At 39.0% G+C, this 18,063-nt stretch overlaps 2 protein-coding genes across 3 annotated transcripts; both read right to left on the reverse strand.

Moving 5' to 3' along the window:
- Nucleotides 1–577: 577 nt before the first annotated feature.
- Nucleotides 578–12,112, reverse strand: LOC106072779 (uncharacterized). 2 transcript variants are annotated; one of them, XM_056039105.1, is made up of 2 exons: nt 12,029–12,112; nt 578–3,876 (listed from the first exon to the last, which is right to left on the reverse strand). In XM_056039105.1, exon 2 carries the CDS (start codon nt 3,850–3,852, stop codon nt 2,149–2,151), a length of 1,704 nt encoding a protein of 567 aa, XP_055895080.1. In that variant the 5' UTR covers nt 3,853–3,876; nt 12,029–12,112; the 3' UTR covers nt 578–2,148. The 2 variants fall into 2 exon arrangements, with proteins under 2 accessions (XP_055895080.1, XP_055895078.1); XM_056039103.1 differs by lacking the exon at nt 12,029–12,112 and adding an exon at nt 8,805–8,982 and having other exon boundaries at nt 580–3,876.
- Nucleotides 11,265–16,101, reverse strand: LOC129927821 (uncharacterized). Its single transcript, XM_056039340.1, has 2 exons — nt 15,921–16,101; nt 11,265–11,836 (listed from the first exon to the last, which is right to left on the reverse strand). Exons 1-2 carry the CDS (start codon nt 16,099–16,101, stop codon nt 11,265–11,267), a joined length of 753 nt encoding a protein of 250 aa, XP_055895315.1.
- Nucleotides 16,102–18,063: the final 1,962 nt, after the last annotated feature.

Raw genomic sequence — 18,063 nt, forward strand, 5'->3', positions numbered from 1 at the left:
GATCCCTAGCTTTGTATTTGTGGTGATACCACGTCTGTTCCAGTAGCATAATTAAAACATACTAACCCTTGAAGCTTTTTATTTGGTGGCTCTCAGTTAATATTTCTAGGCGCCAAAAAACATTGTTCCAGTAAATGAGTGGAGCCGAATTCTGAACAAAATTTAGTGCAATTTCATTATCTAATGACACTGTTCACAAAAGGGGGGGGGGGAATATTGACATGTCTGCTGATATTATCTTTCAGGTAATTCATGAAATATTGACATGTCTGCTGGTATTATCTATCAGGTAATTCATGAAATATTGACATGTCTGCTGATATTATCTATCAGGTAATTCATGATATATATGTTATCCATTTCCAATATTTGGCATCCAGATGGATGAATCCACAGACGTAAAAAAAAAACGTAATATCCGGTCATTTCCTTTAAAGGTTGCAGCTTTTTTTTTTCATTGTAACTTTCAGTATTGTTAAAAAACTAAAAAAATAACACGATTAAAAATATGAAATATTTGTTTAATTAATGTCTCCAAATTTAATCCCATACTTGCAATACTATAGAGATCAAGGTTTGTGGTCGAATAAAACGTTTTTGTTTATTACAGGAGCATGGAACTCGTGGAACAGTTTCCCTGCTGCCTTTTCCAAAGCAAAAATGAAAAAGTTGAATTAATTTAAACTCGAGCCTCTATAATACAGGATTTTGTTTGTAAAATAGTTTACATGTTATGGATGTTCCTTCAGAGATGAAAATAGTACAAACCTCTCGCAGGACGACGGGTGGTGGAAGCGGGCAGGGCAGGGTTTGAACCCAGAACCATAGATAAATCCAAACGACAGTCCAGCGCGCAAACCGCACGACCAGGCAGCCATGACCGAATGACTGGCTTTACTTACGACAACCAAAGTTATAAGGTATAATATAGGTATCAATCAAAACATTATTATTTAAAAACATTATTTTTTTAATTTAAAAAAAAAGAGATATATACAAGAATATTTTCACAATTGGCAATAATGTAAATGTAAGAATTAGAAAAATAAATGCAAGCAAAATATAAATGCACTTGTTTTTAGTTTAAAAGCTGAATTATTTCAATGATAAAATAAGTACGTGAATAGTTAGGTTATATGTATATGTCTTTATACATCTATATCTATATATAATGTGAGATAATTCTACACCCAGTATGTCATGCACATATAAGGTTTTATGTGAACATAAAGAAAGGAGACATACACTTATATGAACTAAACATTTTATGTACGAGAAAATCCACTACATTTGCAAGTTGTGCAGGTATTCAGATACATAGGGACAGTTTTTCGTTGGCTCGGTCTTCGGTCAAGCTGGGATGGGGGAACCAAGGTGGTGCTTCACAACAACGGCTACGCTAATATGATCATGTAGTTGGTGTGAGACCAGAGGGGCCGTTGAAGAGCCATGGCTCCTTCCTAGACAATGCGTTAAATCGTTTCCTTGGATAAGGGTCATAATCAGAGCCAAAGCTATTCCTTTAACGGACACTCACAGAGGTTAAAGACGGCCTATAACATAGAGAATATCTAAATATCATTTCACATATTTTATATGACCTAGACTTCCTAGACTGTCAGTTTACATGAGACTGTATAACAGGTAGCGCCAATATGAAAAAGACTACCTAAAAGACAAACATTATATTACAGAGACTGAGAATTAGGTAGAAAATATTTCTACAACATTTTCTTTATGTCAGGCAACAAATATATAACAGAGATTCACTATTCAACATCAACTGTGATTCTGTGAATATGCCAATTAGAAATAAAAACCGTCCATATATTTAAAGTTCTTTTCGTATCAAATAATGTTGCAACTAGGTAGAAATAAAAATTGTTTTAAATAAAAAAAATTACCAATAGAAAAAGATGTATGTTGTTTTGTTTAAACTTATACAATGTATAGCAATAGGGGTGTGATGAATACAACAATACAGCTATCATGGAATAAATATTTCAATTCTTATATCGATTTTTTAAATGAAAAGTCGTCAAATTGTAAATGTTTTGACATTTTTATGTAACTTATGGAGAATATTTTTACCATGATGATGATTAGAAAATTAGTCATCAAGTTGTATGTTAACGTTTTGTTGTTGTTTTAAACTAAATAGGAAATGTTGACCGGAACATCAAACTCGCAAATCTTGGCTGTGTCTAAGAAGATGTTCGGCTTCTCAACATGCACCGGGAGGTCATGAGGTCCAAGCTCTGCAATGCGGTTTTCTCTAAAGATTGGATTTGAAAACTTCAAAGGTGAAAGTTCGCGTTTTCTCTTCGTTACTGGACCCCATACGACGTCGACTGACGTGCCCATGATGTCCTCAAACTCTCCGTTCAGAGTGAACTGGTAATGCTTCTCATTGACCAGATCGTCAATCAACGCTTGAGCAACCGGATATTTGCTTTTTATGTTAAACCACTCCCAGGGTAAAGAATTTTTGTTGCTTTGTTTTTTAAGAGCCTCATAGAACGGAACGGACTTATCACCAAACTGGTAGTGAAACGATGGTCTGTCCTCACTGCCGCGGTACTGGTGATGGTAATTGGTGTCTTGGCCGTTTCTTCCCCCTCCCCATCTTAGGAAGCCTTGGAAATCCACTGAAAACTTCACTCTGATTGTAGCTGTGTAAGGGAGGGTGGTCCTGCTTTTGGACAGCATTAATTTCCATTTCTTCACAGTGTGCGGTTCTTGAGTTTTCTCAATGTTCACTGTAAATGTTTTAACGTCCTCGGTGTTATTGTTGGTTACTGTGGTCTTCGATGTTTTATATAAGAAATCGTAATACAACTGGGCACTAGCGCCATAAGCAGCATATTTGAAATTGACACCGAAATTGTGTGTTTCTTCCCAGGTGTCCGTAACAGTGTGAGTTACCTGGCGGGTTATTGAAAACATTTTTGATAGTTGTACTGTTAATGGTGTCGAGTCATTGTTTATGGATGTACCAGAATCAATAGTTTCCGGTTCCAGTTGAGTAGTAACTTGGATTCCCTTATTCATGTTTACCAGTTCGAAATCCCAGTTTCCGTAGACCATGTTCAGTCTGTAATCACTCATGTAGCCATTACATCCAGAGCTTTCATCAGCTTCCCATGTATCGCCCACTCTGTTGTAACCTTCACCAACATACGGCTCCCTACATCCGCCCGCCCATCCGTAGCCAAGGATGTGACCCAAAAGGGCCATGTTGCTTTGAGTTACATCCATGATTCTCTCCTTCACCTTACCCAGTCCAGTGAGTGGTTCAATCTGGTCCAACATTGAACAGCATTTTAACTTTTTTATACACTGCAGCTCTTGGCACTCATCTCTCTCCAGGCCTACAATAAAGTACGACTCTCTGCAGCCACATAGCCCGTTACGACGAATGCAAAGTGATATATCCTCAGTGTAACAAGATTCATAGTGACGTGGGTGGTCAGCTGGTTTTGTGCATCTTCCTTCTTCTAGATTGTAAAGATATCCTGGACTACCACCAGTTCTCTTTAGTCCGCGAAGAAAAAATCCTTCTGGGCATGCTACGGCGCCTCGGGAGTTGAAAGAGTCCCACCAATTAGCGTGAACTGTTTGTAATTTTGAGCTGATCCAGGGGGGAGGGGCACTGCAGCACTCTGCACCTTCCAGCAGGCCCAGTCTACCATTGGCAACGTCTCCGTTGACCTGGAATTTTCTAATATAATGTTGACACGTCGAGAGTCCTTCTCTTTCAAAACTGTCGCTCCAGTCTTCTCTGTAACAGGCAGCATTGACTCCAAGTGATTTTAGGCCCATCAATACAGCCAAGAGTAGTGCTTTTAGCATGATTAAAGAGTTCTTTTGATGTATCTAAAAATATAGAATATACATATTATTGAAATGATTTTTAATAAAGATAATTTACAGAAGGTAAAAAAAGTTATAACTATTTGAATTGTAAAATGTCTTTTTGTCGTTAACAAGTCTGTAAGTCCTAGACATGGATATTGGAAAGAGTGTTCTCTTGTACTGCAAAATGTTTTCCAGAGAGCATAAACAATGAAGTATGGAATACATTACGGTTGTATCTATTTATTCTCAGGTTAGCAATTGTATTCTGTATAACATGAGCGTAGCCAGGAGTTTTTTTCGGGGTGTGTGTGTATAATTAATCTTTATTACATTCTGACCCTTCGTACTTTCGGAAGACGCTTATTGTGACCTAAAATAGGTTCTTCCTGGAGTTAGTGGAAAAATTGTAGACTCCCTGGCATTGCCGACAAGGGGGTTGGGGGAGAGCTGGGAGTCCCGCCGCCAGCAATATTTCCGGTATTAAAAGCCGACAAAATGCATATTCTGAGGTATCTGCAGTGCATTATTCTGCTATTAAATTTTTTTATTTTAAAAACCTTATCTACTATTCTTACTGACTAAGATCCTCCCGCGCCGTTCGGCGCATTGGGATGCAAGCTGCTTCTACAAAAATCTATCACTGGCAATGTCTGAAGCCTATTCCCACCTGCTCTAGGACACCCACGAAAGTATAGTATATATATGTACAGGATGTTCCTGTTTGCGGCAGTTTGCGCTTTCCTCGTATTGGCCTCCATATCATCGCAACTCTTATTATGCGTAATTCATTTTGTCGGAGAAAATGTCCCGCAAACTTCATGCGACGCCGACGTTCTGTCACAACCTTACTAAGGGGTCGACTCCCAGTTCCGCATAGGTGTGACAAGTCAAAAACTCGCTGTCAGAGTCACTCAAATTTATCACAGCATTAAATATTTTTTATCTTTATTTATTTATTTTATTTTAATTATTTCCCCACCCTACCCCCAAATTCTTCACCCGCACCACCTTTTCCCCTCCAGGCTAGACTTAGTTGACCACATTGGAGATAGCTAGGCCGCGTCTTTCGACTTATCTTCCCTTGACAGGGGTAAAGATAGACACATTCTCTTTGATCGTACCGGCCGGATGTCTGACGGGCGCAGTTGACACCACCTTGTGTGGAATGCAAGTCAATACTCCCCCCCCCCTTTTCTCCCACGTCTCTCTTTAATCTAGGAGATTACTCAAGTCAAAGCGCCTCTCGAAGTTCCAAGGTGCGACTTCCATCTCAAGTCTAATTCACCCACGTGTAAGATAATTCTGAGCCTAGGACATTTCCTGTTTCCGCCCGCATTTTCCAGGCCTATATAAAGTAGATCCAAATAAAATCAGACCCTTTTATTTCTCTATCGCTGTCAATCGAGTCTGGACTACTTCATACATTTTTATTCCTAGAGGAATACCTGTTGGTAAGCCGAACTTAATCACAAGTTCCATCTTAATTACTTTTGTGCTATTTCCACTGGATATTATCATGTGTATTTTATTATTTCATATATATTTAATTAGTGCATTGTGTATTTCTCACTGTCGTAAGTAGAGAACATGAACATGGCTAATGTATATTGCATTAATCTATTAATGCTACGTTGCTCAATTGATCGTTGATGCAACCATGTATATATTTGTACCTCTTATTTTATTTCCTTTATCTCGGTTGACAACCTTGATAACTTTACTAGCGCACTAACACTGCGTCTAGAAAAGAGATATGAGTTATCTCCCATGTATTGAATTATCTCCCCTGTAGTCATTTTACTCTAACGAGAGTTGCGCCCCTTGAACGGACACCCTCTCCATTCAAGCGCGCTCCATTGTTCACGGCCAACGGTCGTGTGTAAACAAACCGTCATGGTCGCTGACCATCGCCCATTCCCCTCCCCCCTCTTTTCTCTTCCAACTTGTGTTGTTTATTCGAGGTTATTATTTCCCCTTTTATGTACATTTTTATATGATTATTTCCCCTTTTATGTACATTTCTATATTGCTACTATCTGCCATCTATTTTCCAAATCCCATTTGTCATCATCTCCCCTTTGTGCTCTAAAGCAATTTCACCCATCTGACGAATGCACCTCAGTCGAGGGCATCGATAAGATGTATGAGAGACATGTCCTAACTTGTCTTTATTTATCCGCATCCTCCCTCAGGTGTCTGCCTATTTATCTATTGGATTAATCACCCGTTTGCTATCAAGAATTACTTACCTGCCTATGTGCTGAGTGCTATTCAGCACTGCACTTTCCTACTGAGATCTACCCAACTATTTGCTATCGAGAATCACCTACTACCTTTGTGCTTAGTGCTATTCAGCACTGCACTTACCTATTTGCTGTTCAGTGTCTACACGACACTACTCAACTCTACTACTGGCGCTATCGGCCTTGCCCACCTATTCGACAGCCCACCTGTCAACTTATTAGGTCAGACGTCCCTATAGACTCAGATCTGTGCGAGACGTCATAGCTACGCCAACCCTCTGCAACTCACTGGACAGATCCTGCTCATTACGCTGCCCACGGCAGATCAGCTCTGCCCGCAGTAACCTTGTGCCCACGGTAGCCGGCCACCCGCCCTACTGTGCCCACTACAGATATCAGAACTTTGGATTGAGACTCCAACTGAATCACCGGCGTCCCTCTATCCGCTAGAGCGCCACCTCCAGGCAAGAGTGATGATTAAACATAGTATTCACTAGAGATAGATGCAAACCCTTCCCCTTTTTATTATTATCTGTAAATATTTATGTAAATAAATATTTTTCATTTCTAACTTTGTATCTATCTTTCATTGCTTGTCTCGTTGCGTGTCTGCTCCCGATTCATATGCTGACAGGTTGGTGTGTGATAGCTTTAAAAATAATCATCCCCTAGACATTAAACGCGCCAAACACACGTCACCCATCCAACCTGTCACAATAGGATTTCCTTGATTGAGACCCGATCTCTATAACTGACTCCTGAAATCCGTCTTAGCCATATTTGTTGAGCCACATTTAGTCTTTTTCAATTTCGGCAGATGACTATTCACTGCACTTTATTAATGTAGCCCAGCCACCGGTAGAAATTGGTAATCTCTATGGCTACGCTTTTGGAATTAGATGATTGTAGTTTGCTTTAGATTTTATATCAAAAAGGGAATTTTTATCGTCAAAGTCATTTTTTTGGTGGGTTTTAAACTAAAAAAATCTGTGGAGTTTATACATTATAAATTAAATTAAAAACCCCATTAGCTAAGATCATATAATTTGGTGACTGTAGTTTGCTTTAGAATAAAATTGAAGAGAGAGGTTTTCAACCTCAAAACTCTCTGTATGGGGTATTTAATCTCAAAACCATCAGGAGGGGTTTTAAACTTTTAAAAAAGCCCTCTGGAGGAGGGGGTTTAAACTCAAAGCCCCTTTTGGCTTGGCTACGCTCATAAAATTTTGAGTGTGTAATTTGCTTTTTTATATTGAAGAGGTGGTTTTTTAGCTCTAAACCCCGCTGGAGGGGAGTTTTAAACACAAAACCCCTTTTGGATACGCTCATAGAATCTGGCGATTTATGTATGGATAGTCTTATATTGAAGAGGGGGTTTGTCGTAAATTTCGGAGGAGGGTTTGAAATTCAAAATCTCCCTTAGCTATGCTCTTGGAATTTGGGGATTTTCGCTTGCATTTTTTTTTGGTTGTTTTATAGAAGAGGGGGATTTTACCCCCTGGTAGTGAGTTTTAAACTCAAACCCCCTTGGCTGCGCTGGGGGAAGAGATGTATTAAAATCTCACCTAAAATAATAGAATCAAAGCAAAAAATCAGTCACTAAATTCCGATAATTTTTACAGTACAGATCAAATCTGATTTCACAAAACGCAGTGGAGGTCATTATAGATTTACCTGCACATATCTAAGAATACTAAAAAGATTTTTAAAATAATGAAACTCCCTCTGCGCCAGGTTTTTGACTAACACAGCCACAAATACTCCTATGTTCCCCTATCAATCAAATCATTAAAGAGAATTGATTTATCTGATGTCAACTTGTATATGCAACGTTTGAGTCCCTCTAGTGTGAAGGTATATTTTAGTTCTAGTTTTAATGCACACATTGTGAGACAAATTTCCTCAAGGATAATAAAGAGTATTATTATTATTATTATCATCATCATTTTTTATTATAAATGAAATCTGTTTCAATTTTGTACTAAGTCACTTAAGTTCACCTTTCAGACCTTGCGAGCTATAGGACGGATGATGTTAAAGTCATCTGTTCCTTTGGCCAATGTTAACAAGCAGGGTGTCATGTGGCCAGCACAACGACCAACCGCCTTTGCTTTTCCCCAACTAATGTCAGGTACCCATCACAGTTATATGAACTCAGGGGCTACCTAAAAATCACGAAATTCAAAATCACAGTCTTCACCGAGAATCGATCCCAGAAGCCAAGTGCGACCCATACTTAGTTTCTAGAAATATCCAACTTGAAAACAATGTTTATTTATTCAAAGTGTACGAATAAATTTAAATACACTACGTGCCACTTTAATATTAATAGATACATTAAATAATGTCTACCCTTAACTGAGTTTTCAAACCAATGTTCCCTTTGTAATAGATACAGGCTAAGAAGTAATCAAAGAATATATAATTAGATAGATTTATAAATTATTAGGTCAGAGGCAAGAATTCCAGTGTCGTAGCTAATCGAAAGTTTCTTCAACCTAATCACAGAACAAGATTTTAGAAAGGGGAAGGGGCGAAGACTTCTGAAACTTTGAAGAGCAAGGCGTGTACGTGCAATGAAGACATTTCATTTGTAGTCTTTTTAAAATCCATCTTTAAAAAAAAAAAGATATAAATTTTCTTTTTACTTATAGCTAAATTAACATTGGAAAATATTACAAAACAGTTAAGGCAAGTCTTTACCTTAAAATAAAGCTCAGATCACAAATGATTAGTTTCTTGTCACAAACGATATGAAACAGAGTCCCAGAAGCTCTTGGCTGGCGAATAGCTTTTGACAGACTGACTGTTATATAAGCCGAACACATTTTTTTCCACTGGTTCTCAAAAATGTTTTGTCAACTGAAAACGAAACTATTTCCTATATCCGTGATGTCACCCATTTTCTTATGAAATGTAAGGCATTATGTCAGACAAATGAAATTCTACTTTAAAGGTAAGTTAAAATTTCCGAGGGAAATAGGAGCAGTGAAGTTAGAACAAGATAAATGTGAACCAGTCAGTTTTCAAAATGAACTTTCTCAAGGCGGGTCTTTTTGACACAGAGTTCAATTAACTAGCTTTACTTGTCAACACATTTTTATTTATTTCTAAAACAAGGTCTTGAAGAGTCTGGTGTGTTGTTGAAGTATTTATACAAATGTTTGATTAGTTCTGGGAAAAAGTGTTTTTTTTTTGTGGTTTATGCCTTTTGTATGTTTTTTTTTCTGGGTTCTCTCTGTGTAAAAAGCCAAACACGATCTTGTGATATTTTATCTATTCTAACATAGTCTGTTTCTTTCTTTCAATTTTTTTTTCTCATTTAGCCACAGATGTAAATTATTGAAATACTATTTGAAGCAGCGACATTGTTTTTGTTTTTTTTGTACCGTGTGCAGGAATCTTTTAAAAAAATAATTGAAGGATTTTCTTTCTAGAGCAACACTCGAGCTACGCCCGAAGCAGATACATTTAAGAAGACTATCAGGATGTTTAGCTACTGGAATCAAGGATTCGTTGAATCTATCTTCTCCTGGTCATAGGCAGACATACATAATCACTGCCCGTTTGTGTAATTAAACCGATGAGATTAATTAAAGCCAGATATCAAAACATTCAGTTACGGATGAAAGGAAGCAGGGGCGGACTGGCAATTTATGGGCCAGATGGTATAGAAATGCTCGGGCCGATTTCGACACCCATTCCGCCTCTGCAAGGAAGCCATATGTCTCGAAAGTTTTCCTGACATACGCGCCACCATGTAAACACTTCTCTCAAGACAAAACTTGGTAAACAACAAATGAATTTCGTTCCGAGGAGTTCCTTTAATATTATCAAGGTCATTTCGGCTAGAAAAATAATTTTTTAAGACTGTTCGAACCCCAGACCACTTCCATTCCCTGCTATCCTCCCTGAGATTTGAATTAGTTTGTAACAGTTCCTATATCTATAGGAGCGCCTGAAACATATAAAATTAACGAAACAATGTTTAGCTGTCCAACTTCTGTAGTCCATCAACTATGTAGCTCATTTTCCGGAGGATTTAGCCCCCGTCGCCACAGCGTGGAGCCTCCGGGTAAACGTCTAGTTGTGGAAACTAGATAGGCTAAGAACGGGGCGTGAACCAGGCCCCTGCAGGATACCCTGGGAGAGCTTTACGATTTTGTTTTAATCTTACTCGGGGTGGGGATGGAACAAATAGCCATCACCCCAGTCCAAAACGTCTTCCACGCCATTCCACAAGGGGACCGACATCAGTGTGCTGTTTAGCTGAAGTGGCGGTCCTTGCACGGAACAGTGGCGGTTACAGTATAGGAATATGAGACAAACCCCCCATGGTTAGCGAAGCCTTCGGGTGAACATTCTCAAGCGAGTTGGACTTAGAAACGAGGCGCTGGTGTATGTGGGCGGTCCACTTACTCGGTCCATGGCCGCCACTGCTGGGGACTTCAGAAAGAACAGGGGTGAATAATCCCACGTCCAGGCCAGTTCACTGGATAAAAGCCTTTCTAACTATCAACGAGATAATGGCTTCTAAGGCGCCGATTCCCTACTAAACTTCATTGGAGGTAGCCCTACTTATGTAGCCCCAATTTTCTGTAGCTCCAACTTCTGCAGCCCAACTTCTGTAGCCCTAACTTCTGTCGCCCTAACTTCTGTCGCCCTAACTTCTGTCGCCCTAACTTCTGTAGCCCTAACTTCTGTAGCCCCAACTTCTGTAGCCCTAACTTCTGTCGCCCTAACTTCTGTAGCCCCAACTTCTGTAGCCCTATCTTCTGTCGCCCTAACTTCTGTCGCCCTAACTTCTGTAGCCCTAACTTCTGTAGCCCCAACTTCTGTCGCCCTAAATACTGTAGCCCTAACTTCTGTAGCCCCAACTTCTGTAGCCCCAACTTCTGTCACCCTAACTTCTGTCGCCCTAGCTTCTGTAGCATTAACTTCTGTAGCCCCAACTTCTGTCGCCCTAACTTCTGTAGCCCTAACTTCTGTAGCCCCAACTTCTGTAGCCCCAACTTCTGTAGCCCCAACTTCTGTCGCCCTAACTTCTGTAGCCCCAACTTCTGTAGCCCCAACTTCTGTAGCCCCAACTTCTGTAGCCCCTACTTCTGTAGCCCTAACTTCTGTAGCCCCAACTTCTGTAGCCCCAACTTCTGTCGCCCTAACTTATGTCGCCCTAACTTCTGTAGCCCCAACTTCTGTCACCCTAACTTCTGTAGCCCTAACTTCTGTCGCCCTAACTTCTGTAGCCCTAACTTCTGTCGCCCTAACTTCTGTAGCCCCAATTTCTGTAGCCCCAACTTCTGTAGCCCTAACTTCTGTCGCCCCAATTTCTGTAGCCCCAACTTCTGTCGCCCTAACTTCTGTAGCCCTAACTTCTGTCGCCCTAACTTCTGTAGCCCCAACTTCTGTCGCCCTAACTTCTGTAGCCCTAACTTCTGTAGCCCTAACTTCTATCGCCCTAACTTCTGTAGCCCTAACTTCTGTAGCCCCAATTTCTGTAGCCCTAACTTCTGTAGCCCTAACTTCTGTAGCCCTAACTTCTGTAGCCCCAATTTCTGTAGCCCTAATTTCTTTTGCCCTAACGTCTGTAGCCCTAACTTCTGTCGCCCTAACTTCTGTAGCCCTAACTTCTGTAGCCCTAACTTCTGTAGCCCAAACTTCTGTAGCCCTAACTTCTGTCGCCCTAACGTCTGTAGCCCTAACTTCTGTAGCCCTAACTTCTGCAGCCCAAACTTCTAAACCGAAAATGGCAAAAGCAACATTATGAACGGAAAATATTTATTTCACGCTACCAAACATTCTCAAGGAAATTCATCTTTCTCTGGTAAATTTGAATGTCCATAATTTCAAATACGTATTAACACGAAAAATTTTTATACTTGTTTTCAAAACGAATTTTTTCTTAGAAATTAATATTTAGATCTTACCTGTCGTAACTGAAGCCGTCAGACAGCATTGTTCAAGGGGGAGACTCAGACACCCGGATGTTGTTGATGTTAAAAGAGATACCTGGAGACATACAAGTCTCGGATTAAAGTACATCTCTAAACGCAGTCATACACGGGCAGTTTGCAAATACATTTTAAAACTTACTGGTTCTCTTTTTTTTTAAACAATTAAATGTGACAAGTAATTAATGTGTTCTACCTACTACATACTGAAAATATATTATGTGCCAATAACGATAAGAATGTTATATTCATTAATGAAGCAATTACCTCGGTTTTCTCCCTTTGATCGTACAGACTCTTTGAGAAATGACACTTCTTGGCTTAAACAACGTTGTTGTTGTTTTAAAATGTTATATTGCTGTCTACTTTTTTTTTTTTATCATTGTGACATACTCATTCTAACGTGATGCCCATTCTAAAGTCTGCAGGCCCTATCTGTGACAGTGTGCTCTCCAACCTGCACAGTACAGGGCAACATTCTAGTAAATAAAAGGCAAAATAAAAAAAAAAAAAAACTTTTTTTTTAAGAAAAGAGCTTATCTAAGGGGCAAAAGCTCTTTTTTTTTTTAAATTGATTTGTGTTTTGTTTGGTGCAATAAATAATTGTTTAAAGTTTCAACTAGACCCAAGAATGGGTGTGGCAGAAATAGCGTGTACAATTATTTCAAGGGACTTAGTCTAGTAGAAAGAGAAGACAATGACTCCATTGGCGAGTGTTGCAAGATTTGCAACTCCTCTCCTACCTCCCAGGGCTCTAGACAAAGTACAGCATCACGGCTCTTTAGCAATCCTTGAAGAGAGTTTTTGGCAATTTGAAATGTTTGTGAACAACTAGGATCAACCAGACTATTTTTTTTCTTTAAATTAGACATGTAATTTTCTCTCTCTCTCTCTCTCTCTCTCTCTCTCTCTCTCTCTCTCTCTTTTTATCCCACACTAAAAACACACACAGTCATACGCATAATAAATTATGTCTGATTTTTGCCCTTTTCATTATTTCTCGTCTTTTTTTAGAGGAGTTTTTAAAATAGCTTTTCAAGTCTTTAGTTCTCGGCATATATAATATCTCCCACAGACCCCCTCCAAAGGAATGCACTTTCAAACATTTACTATCACCTGTATGCATCACCTGTATGTATCACCTGACCTTTCCTAGTTTTGATTTTCTTGTATTCTAAACATCTTTGGATGTCGGTGACTGAATTTAGTTTTGGTTTTATCGGGAATCTCCATTTCTCCGCTGCTTGCTGTTAGATCATTTGATACATAGATCTAGATCACAAGATCCACAGGTGAGGTACAAAATAACTTTTTGTATAGAGACTCAACCACACTCCTCAGAGAGACTTGAAGTAAATATCACAACCACACTCCTCAGAGAGACTTGAAGTAAACATCACAACCACACTCCTCAGAGAGACTTGAAGTAAACATCACAACCACACTCCTCAGAGAGACTTGAAGTAAACATCCCATTCACACTCCTCAGAGAGACATGAAGTAAACATCACAACCACACTCCTCAGAGAGACTTGAAGTAAACATCACAACCACACTCCTCAGAGAGACTTAAAGTAAACATCACAACCACACTCCTCAGAGATACATGAAGTAAACATCACAACCACACTCCTCAGAGAGACATAAAGTAAACATCACAACCACACTCCTCAGAGAGACATAAAGTAAACATCACAACCACACTCCTCAGAGAGACATAAAGTAAACATCACAACCACACTCCTCAGAGAGACTTGAAGTAAACATCACAACCACACTCCTCAGAGAGACTTGAAGTAAACATCACAACTACACTCCTCAGAGAGACTTGAAGTAAACACCCTAAGCACACTCCTCAGAGAGACTTGAAGTAAACATCCCAACCACACTCCTCAGAGAGACTTGAAGTAAACATCACAACCACACTCCTCAGAGATACATGAAGTAAACATCACAACCACACTCCTCAGAGAGACATGAAGTAAATATCACAACCACACTCCTCAGAGAGACTTGAAGTAAACATCCCAACCACACTCCTCAGAGAGACATGAAGTAAATATCACAACCACACTCCTCAGAGAGACTTGAAGTAAACATCCCAACCACACTCCTCAGAGAGACATGAAGTAAATATCACAACCACACTCCTCAGAGAGACATGAAGTAAACATCACAACCACACTCCTCAGAGAGACACGTAAGACACAAAGTGAACGTGATTTTCCTCTGCTTCGAGGTCGTAGAAATTAAGATTCAACTTCTATTCGACCATGAAAGAGGAACATACTACATGTACTGCTACAGAGGAAATTATTATTATTATTATTATTATTATTGTGTGTGAAACGAACTAATATTCATTGTCTGGCATTGCCAGGGTTGAACTTCGTCCGAGAGAAAATTCATTGTTGTCCCACTGTTACATTGTCCACTGGGAAATGATCTAGCAGATGTATTAAGTTATTATCAAGAAATACTATTTAGGTGTTGATACAAATTTAAAACCTCTGGTAACGCAAGATGACGATAACAAATCTCTGAGATTATTCATATGGACAAAAACGTGTCAGCTAGGGCGTATAAATCCTTAGTTCTGAAGTAAGAATGGAAGTTTAGAATTCAAAAGCTATTCATTTCTTGTTTAATTTTCATTTCTGTAGCTAAGAATCGGGGAGATCACTGTTTACTAAAAGTTATACACAGTACTCTGCTCTTAGTCTACATTTTAATTTTGAATTGAATTCTTTTAATTGTCTTGCCTTGAAGTGCACACAAATTGTTTTTATGATTAGATTTTAACAATAATTTCTTGCTCTGAGCACCGGTCAATGGATACATTTGTGGCTTTATGTATGCAACTCTATCACAAACTGTTCTGTTCTTTAACTCTTTCTCTCCTAATTGAAGAAACCATCGTTGATTTGACCTATTTGAATTATATTAATGTTGAATTTGACCCACTTTTTGTTCTATAAAAAGAGCACGCATTCCCCTTTCAATATAGACCTAATAATACATCTGCCGATAACAAGCGACAAAGTTATTGAAGCTAAATCATAACAGGGGAGTGAAATAGTAATAAGCAAAATGAAGAATTCCGTCGAAATGTGGAAACATGATTACGGAGAGAAAGAGTTAAAAAAACATGTGTTGAAAATTTTCTAAAATTGACAAGTTTTCACATATTCTTAATTAAATGATGTTTATAATTGAAAGTCACTTGTTTTTATCAAGGAGTATGTAATTCTGTAAAGTTTTACCTCTATACATTTTGTATAAGTTACTTCCCTTGTACCTTTTTATCTTTGCTTTCCCTGATCGTAATGAGAAGTTCACATAAATACACGATATTAGACTGGGTCTGTATAGTCATGTGAAACACTGCACACATCTTTAATCTTCGGAATCAAAACTCATTTCCATTATTATTATTATTAGTAGTAGTAGTAGTAGTATGTTAGAAATGATCTGGCACTGCTGAGTCGAGTTTCGTTAAAGCGAAACAAAATTCATTGTAGTCCCTTTAACAGTGTCCACTGAGGAATTTTCTGGTGATGTGGCAGGTCTGCAGCAGTATCGCCCTCTGACAGGCAACGAAAATGTTCTTAGGAATTTTAAGGGCCATGTAGGTTTCTGTTAGGTTAGTTGTCATTATCCCCTCGGTTGATATAACAATGAGGGATATTGTTATTTTAAATAACTTCCATAAACGCTTATTTTCCAAGCCTATTATTATTATTATTATTAGACTGTACTAGGTCCTTGATGCAGCACTATTTTAAATTGTTTTTTTTCTTACCTTTTCTTGTTAATTGAAGTTGATGATGCAAGACTTCGACCTAACCCGAGAGTTTGCCCAACTTACCTAACATCTGTGGGACAGCTGTGGTATAGCTGTAGCATAGCTGTGGTATAGCTGTGGGATAGCTGTAGTATAGCTGTGGGATAGCTGTGGGATAGCTGTGGGATAGCTTTAGTATAGCTGTGGGATAGCTGTGGAATAGCTGTGGGATAGCTGGATGTTCATTTCGTTGGTCACACAACATCCTCCCTTATACAATGATTATGTCTGCGGTCTAACTAACTTTAAATTTTCCATGAACAGATCTAGTCAATGTGGAAATGAGGGTGGGGACGTGAAGAGATCAAGTCATCAATTGTATCTTACTGGTAGGCACATCTTACCACAGACAAGTCTTGTCCACTTGAGGGAAGCAGGAACTTGGGGGGGGGGGAAAGGTTATATTAATCGTAGCTGAATGAATTGGCTTGGATCATTCATGTAATTAAATTTGTAATAGATCTATACTAACAATTATAAATCTGTGTTACAAATATTTTTATCAATTGTCTTTTTAGCTTTCTCACTACGCTATGATCCTATCACTTGTCTGGATCATTTGGAAAAAGGGGGAGGGTAGAAAGTATCTGGATGATCGTGTTTACATGTATTTCTAAAACAAAAAAAAAAATAAAAGTTGTAAGACCTGAATTTGAACTCAGTCTCCTTTAGACAATGCACGAAACACTGTACCAAGTCAAGGGTTCTGAAAATAGAAAGTTTAGTATCTATTATACTTGTTCGTTTCAAACTTTTCTCTCTTCAAAGTATAAAGGGGAATAATTCAACTTAAACCTCCTTTCCCTTGTTCGACATACCAAACAAAATCATTAATTACCAATAGTTAACTACCTAATTAGTTTATATTTTTATTGATTATTGTGTTTTTGTATTTTTCAAGTAACAGTAATAATTGTGCAAAACTTTAAATTGGGTGTGGGAGACATAACTTGTAGAACTCTTGTACCAAACAGGCAGAGAGAGTTGATTTCAGCTTTGTAAACTCATTTAAACTTTAAATACAACTATCATTCATGATAAGAAAAGAAGACTCAAACAACAGAACAGGATATGGTGAAAGAAGCACCCCAAAAGGTGGAGGAAACAATAAGAGGCCAAGATGGCAAGAAAACGCCTAATGAATAGCGCAGACACTGAGGTCCCTAAATATAATATTAAATATGGTCTGATGGTCTGATGGCCTATGGTCTAATGGTCTGATGGTCTAATGGAGAAAAAAGGTGAAGAAAAGAACTCAATTATTTTTGATTATTTAAAAAAAAGTATTCTACATATTTCATAGTATTTAAATTCATTTAAAGCTGCTGAGGAAGATGAGATAGCTTACAGTCAATAACTTTTGGTTCATCTGTCTCTAATGGTGTACAAGCTTATCGCCTGAAAGGAAACACATGCACCCAAGGTGTGGGCAACATGCCAAGGTGTGGGCAACTTGCCCGGGGCCATTAGCAGAAGTAGAAACACCCCCGCGAGGTGAACCATTGCTGGTAATATCCAGTTTTAATACTCACATTTTTGAAAGTCAATTGACAGCGGGGTTGTAGTGCGGCATCGTTGTGTGTGTGTGTGTGTGTGTCTGTGAGGGAGAGGACTCTCCATCCTAGTTCTTCCACCTGTCCTTGTCTGCTGATAATAAACAAGGTACTTCCAACGTATAGAACACATGCGAAATATTTCGTTGTTGTTGTTTTTTTCAAGATTTTTTTTAAAGGGGAGGGGGAGGTTTTACCTAAAAATGAAGAAAAGAAACTTAATATTAATTAATTCATCAATTTGCTTTTTTGTAATGCTTTTGTTACGGATGTTCCTTCCGATAATTACATCCTAGCGCAAGCCTCCCGCAGGACAACGGGGGGGGGGGGGGAGCGGGCAGGGTTAGAACTCGTAAACGTGAAAACCACCGAACGATGTCCAGAGCACATGACAGTCCAGAGCACATGACAGTCCAGAGCACATGACAGTCCAGAGCACATGACAGTCCAGAGCACACGACAGTCCAGAGCACATGACAGTCCAGAGCACACGACAGTCCAGAGCACATGGCAGTCCAGAGCACATGACAGTCCAGAGCACATGACAGTCCAGAGCACACGACAGTCCAGAGCACATGACAGTCCAGAGCACACGACAGTCCAGAGCACATGAC

Source organism: Biomphalaria glabrata, chromosome 8 (genome assembly GCF_947242115.1).
Source record: "Biomphalaria glabrata chromosome 8, xgBioGlab47.1, whole genome shotgun sequence".
Lineage (NCBI taxonomy): Eukaryota > Metazoa > Mollusca > Gastropoda > Planorbidae > Biomphalaria > Biomphalaria glabrata.

Coding starts and splice junctions, on each gene's coding strand:
- LOC129927821 (XM_056039340.1), bottom strand. CDS start 16,101: ATGTTGTGTGACCAACGAAATGAACATCCAGCTATCCCACAGCTATTC. Junction 11,837..15,920: donor AGCTGTCCCACAGATGTTAG/GTAAGTTGGGCA, acceptor TTTTCGGTTTAG/AAGTTTGGGCTGCAGAAGTT.
- LOC106072779 (XM_056039105.1), bottom strand. CDS start 3,852: ATGCTAAAAGCACTACTCTTGGCTGTATTGATGGGCCTAAAATCACTT.